The sequence below is a fragment of the Ostrea edulis genome, chromosome 1 (assembly GCF_947568905.1).
Source record: "Ostrea edulis chromosome 1, xbOstEdul1.1, whole genome shotgun sequence".
Classification (NCBI taxonomy): Eukaryota; Metazoa; Mollusca; class Bivalvia; order Ostreida; family Ostreidae; genus Ostrea; species Ostrea edulis.
In genome coordinates, this window is record NC_079164.1 from 44,946,895 (window position 1) to 44,952,894 (window position 6,000).

The following is a 6,000-nucleotide window of genomic DNA, read 5'->3' on the forward strand; positions in this document are numbered from 1 at the left end:
CAAACACATATTCTTTCTGTTAAAAAGCCATACCGCTTTGACAAAAATTGCTACACTGGCCACGACGTATTCTCTTTAGAGAAGTGAACAGACATAGCCTACATGGTTTGATTCTGGAAAGCGTGCAAATACCGGAACCGGTGACGGTTTACGCTTTGATCGAAGTTTTGATCCGTATGCCTGGATTTACATAACAGACAAAGTTATTTCCACAACTTTAACATTTTAGTAAAATCATAACAGGTGCAAAAACACAATATCATCAGCTGAAAAGATAAATTATATCCCTACCAGACTACGTCGCCAAATGCTCAGACAAAGAGTACGGGTGAGCACAAAAATACGGTACCATTTCAGCCTTTTTTAATGAATTGCTTTTCTTGGTTGAGTTTCAGCAATCTGTTATATTATGTAAATGACCGTCTTTGTATGTTTTGTGTTATGTTTCCCACGTTAGATGTCCAACATCAAAATACATTTGTTACATAACCTTTTGCTGCTTATAAGAAAGGCATTGGGAAAACATCTGCCCATTTAAAGTATCAGAATTCAAAATACCACAAGAGTGTCAAAATTGTTTATGGCACAACCAAGATGACATTCGAAGTGCCACCTTCATCTCGTGTATGAAAGGTGAAGATAACGAACAGTGGTCAGTTTCATAACTCCTATAAGTAATACAAAATAAATTTGGACAAACACGGACCCCTGAATATACCAGAGGTGGGATCAGGTGCCTAGGAGCAGTAAGCATCCCCATGTCGACCGGTCACACCCGCCGTAAGCCTTATGTCTTGATCAGGTAAACGGAGTAATCCGCGGTCAAAATCAGTGTGACAAGTCAGGCCTAACAATCGGTATGAAACACGTCAGACAAATTTGACCCAAGGACAGGTTGTATTGGCAAATTAGATCAATATATCGACCATAATATTTGCGAAATACACACTTTAAATGAGACTGTTGAAACCCCTGTAAAATCAACTTGTTTGTCAGTAGCCTGCATCGATTTGAAAACTCATCATACACAGTACAAGCTCTTGCGTATCGAATCAGTTGAGAAATATTAACAACATATGTAGGTGATAATGGAATATTGCTACATGATCCGTGTTTGCCCAACTATCTATTTTGTATTGCTTATAGGAGTTATGAGATTGATCACTGTTCGTTATCTTCACCTTGCATGAATATGGGAAGTTGACGATAGAGAAGATGAAGTCATCGCGTTTGTCATAAAGTTGAGTTATAGCTTGCCGTTAATATGTTTTCAATAAAATATCTAAATACGAAGCAGATGTGGAGGACTCTGTGGAGTATTTTATTTCGAGTTCATTGGGATATCTCGAATCGACATATCTATATAAACTCAATTAGCAAAATATGACACAGTACCATCGCAAGTTGGCAAAAGTTGATAAAGATGGCAGAGAAAATAGTAGGTGCGGTCATTTTCTGTATGAAACAAAACATTCCTCTCCGAGAACACAGATATGATGCCACAAGTGATTCCTCAACTAAAGGTAATTTCCTGATAACACTGCAGTTGTTGGTAAAACCCGATGAGCAGCTCTATTGCCATCTACAGATAGCAAAGAAGAATGTCTTATATATCAGGATAACCATTCAAAATGAGATTATCCAAATCATTGGAAATCACATCACAGGTTAAAAAAAATACAAGGGAGTTTTTATTTCATTATAGACGATGAGGTAACTGACAAGAACGCAAATAAAGAAGTTTTAGTCTTGTTTCATAGATTTCTAGATAGTAGAAAATACACTGCCGTCATTAAGGAGGATGACTTTTCAAATGTACATGTAGATAGAACTACTGGGATAGTGATTGCAAATGCATTTATTGAAATCTTTCGGGTTTTTTTTTGCAATACCGATTGAGAACATGTAAGGGCAAGCATACCACGGTGCCTAAGCCATGATTTCGAAAAAACGAGGGTGTCAGGGACGAATTAAGTCCTTAATCCAATTTATACACTCACTGTCGGAGTATTGTGTTGAATCTGAACATCCTTTCAAATTACACCTTGTGGGGAACATGGTGTCCTGAATTCAGTGCTCATTTTCTTTGACTGTTTCCCTACACAGCAAGGGTTTCTTGAGACTAATATAGAAAATTGAGAAACACGTGGACAGGATCAAAGAACTTCGTAGAGAGGTTGGTGCCGAATTTCGAGTCATGCTTGATGATGCAAAACAAAATGCAGACGACCTTGATAAAGCGATTGAAGCCTCAAGGGTTTGCTCCAAGCAGCAAAACGGGAAAACGTCTCCAAAGATAATACACGAAATTACAATTACTTGTGCATTACTATGCGAGAAGAAAGATTGACTGAACTTGCACTGGAGCACCTTCTTCATTCATTAGAAATTTGAAGAGTTTGATACCTTGTCAGAATGGATAAAAAGTATAAGAGGAAAACGCGTACCATCTATCCTTCTATGTTTAGTAAACCAGAAGTGATAAAAGAATTAGATTGGCTACATGAGGAATATGTTTTGGTTCCAGCAGACAACATTGTCTTTGTTTGTTAGATTCATTATTACAGCTATTTTAAATGAACTTGACATTAATTCCATATTTTGCTAATCCTACTTATACTCCAACATCCCTTTCAAAAGATGAAATTCTTCGAAATTAAGCTTCAGTTTTAAACACATTTAAAACACCAGTCAATGGGATGAATATGAGTTAATGTACCTATACTGGATTCCTAAACATTAGAAAACCCCTTGCAGGCATAGATACATTACTGGATATAGTAAATATTCTATCAAGCCCCTATCTTAGCTCCTCATGAAAATATCAACTGCTGCGAAGGAGAAACTTCAAACGTATTGTGCCAAAGATATGCCAGAAGTGCTGTAAATCAAATTCTAAAAAACATTCTAAAGGACTTTTAGTTAATTTGAAACCGCAAAACTTTTCTCAAATCATCAACATCTAAAAACATAAAACGTTTCACCATTCTAAAAACGTATTACATTTCGACCATTCCCCACGATAAATTAAAGACTAGATTTGTTGACATCATAGACAGGTGCTTCTTCAAAGAAAATGGATAAAAGGAAATATTCATATCTAGTGATCAGCCATTCAATAATTACTTTGTTAAACACCACTTTGATTATACGTAGAAATACTCTGATTGATTGCTTGATTGTATCTTGTTTAACGTCCCTCTCGAGAATTTTTCACTCATATGGAAACGTCACCACGACTGGTGAAGGGCTTCAAATTTAGGCCTATGCTCGACGCTTACGGCCATTGAGCAGTGAGGGTTCTTTAACGTGTCACACCTACTGTGACACGGGACATCCATTTTTTAGGTCATCTCCGAGGACCCGTAACATTCATACCTGATGCCGAGCGTTTGGCGTTGGAACTGTCACTACCTATTTTAACGACTTAGGTCGGTCGCGGCCGGGATTCGAGCCCCGACTTTCCGCATGCGGGGTGAACGTTCTACCTCTAGACCACCGCAGCGGTCCCAAGTACTCTGAAGTTTCTCTTTGACAATATCTTCATAGTCTTTGGTGATCAGGTCTTCCAACAGTTTATTGGAATTCCCAATGGGCACGAACGATCTAATTTACCGATACAACCTGCCATTGGGTAAATACTGTCTGACTTGTTTCATAGAAATTTAAGTCGTTCTTTACACACATATATTGACTAAAGATTACTCCCTTTACCCGATCGAGATATAGGGATTACGGCGGGTGTAACCGGTCGATAGGGGATGCTTACTCCTCCAAGGTTCCTGATCCCATCCAACTCTAGTATATCCAGGTATCCGTGTTTGCCCTAACGTTTAATTATGTATTCTTTATAGGAGTTGAGGTTGATCACTGTTAGATATTTCCACCTTTTCATACTGATTTTGACTGCGGATTACTCGTTTTACCTGATTAAGATATAAGCACACGGCGGGTGTGACCAGTCTACAGGGGATGTTTTCTCCTCCTAGGCACCTGATCCCGCCTCTGATATGGCCATGTTTGTCCTTCTCTTAATTTTGTATTCTTTATAAAAGTTATGATCACTCTTCGTTATCTTCAGTTTTTTCTTTTCACTCAAGGGAAATTGTACATTCATTTATCACGCAGGGAAATCGAAACTTGGTAGTCCCCTACCAGTTTGTAAAACCTGAAAACAATAGCTTTCTTCTCTGTCTGTCCATCCGTCTCTCTGTGTGTGTCCCATTGGTTCGTTTGTTGTATATTGATTAACATCTCGCTCGAGAATTTTTTACTCATATGAAGACATTCTTATTGTCGGTGAAGGAGTGCAAAATGTAGGCATATGCTCGGCGCTTATGGCCTTTGAGCTGGGAGGGATCTTTGTCGTGTCACACCTGCTGTGACACGGGGCCTTAGTTTTGCGATCTCATCCCAATTTAGTCATCTCTTACGACAAGTAAGGGGTACTGAAGACCTATTCCCGGATCTGGATCCCAACAGGATTAAAAACCAGTGGAAACTAATACCTTGGTACTGTAATGTTACAGTCGCAGATTAACGTACCAGTATATTGGAATTTTCCTTCTATCTTACAGTCGTTCATGGCAAGGCAGTCCGAGCTCCCGGTCATGATCATCATCATGGCTACGTGACTGACAATCCTCTGCATGTCAACAACGAGATTCAGGATCTTAACATCCATTTCGGAACACACTATTGTCTGGACCTTTTGCTGGTCGACTGTAGCAGCCACGTGACAAATGGTGACGAACAGATCTGTGGAACAGACGGCCACACATATCATAATCAGTAAGGTTACACCCTGCTAACACGAGTTATAAGTATGTAGTCTATCAGAGTTAGTCCCATGTCTATTGAGTGAAGTACCAAACAAAATCAATAGCATATTCCAGTAAGCTTTGCACTTATGTGAAAAGGTATCATCCAGGAACGATGGTATTGCGGCAAAAATATTGGTATGCTTTTGCCTATATTGCAGTGGACCTTGAATTATGATTATTGACATGTATTTTTTCAGTTGCCAGTTTGCCCACGCTATGTGCATGTTTTCCAATCTAAGAGTAAAGAGCCATGGTCCCTGCAACAGTGCCACCCGACCACCTACAACAATGTCACCTGACACCACGATGATGCCAGACACCACGATGATGCCGGACACCACGATGATGCCAGACACCACGATGATGCCGGACACCACGATGATGCCAGACACCACGATGATGCCACAAAATACAACCATGATGTCAAACATTTCCACCATGGTCCCTATTATGATGAACGTCACCGCTGTGATGTTATCCACGACAACCACCCAGAGCAAGGAGACCGTCCTTTTCCAACAAGTGTTTTGTAGAAACAAAGATTTCATAAATTGTCCAGCAACTATTACACCAACATGTGGGTCTAACGGCAAAATGTACAGCAGCGGGTAAGATGGGCTTTTTTCTAATTAAATTAACTACCATAGCTGGTTTGAAGAATTTTTCCTCCTTGTACGCGTATCAATCATATTTCGTATTATACACATACCTTTGCTTTTCAGATGCGAATTCTCCAAAGCCAAATGTGAAGATATTACATTGTCTCTGGTTGATGTTAGTTTGTGTTCGTCTCCAATTGTAGGATAAAACACAAATAAAGATCCATAAACACATGCAGCCATATTCATGTACCTACATTTGTCATGTTTGTGTTTACATAGGTTAAATATACTAGTAAATGTTTGGTTTAGAACAGGTGTTTCAATGTACAAGTTAATTCTGAACACAATTAAACAGTTTCTAGTGTTTGTCGTATCTCAATTTGTTTTCAATATGACATTTTTATCAAGCAATCTATATGTAAAGATGCATCAATTGACCAAGTTTGATGATGTTAGGTTTCAAAGTGCTCAAAATATGATCCAGACACTACTTAGATGCAGTCATAAAATATCTTTTTAAAAATTAGACCATAGTGACCTACCTATGGGTCGCAATAACCTCCCAAAGATGATTA

The 6,000-nt window shown here is 38.9% G+C and overlaps 1 protein-coding gene across 1 annotated transcript in view; it reads left to right on the plus strand.

The window, feature by feature from the left end:
* Positions 1 to 5,791, plus strand: part of LOC125652524 (ovoinhibitor-like) — a 39,973-nt gene extending 34,182 nt beyond the window's left edge. The window contains exons 4-6 of the mRNA XM_048881823.2: positions 4,578 to 4,791; positions 5,021 to 5,431; positions 5,546 to 5,791. Coding sequence (XP_048737780.1) covers positions 4,578 to 4,791; positions 5,021 to 5,431; positions 5,546 to 5,630 — 710 coding nt within the window. The 3' untranslated portion in view covers positions 5,631 to 5,791. The remainder of the gene's footprint in view (positions 1 to 4,577; positions 4,792 to 5,020; positions 5,432 to 5,545) is intronic.
* Positions 5,792 to 6,000: the final 209 nt, after the last annotated feature.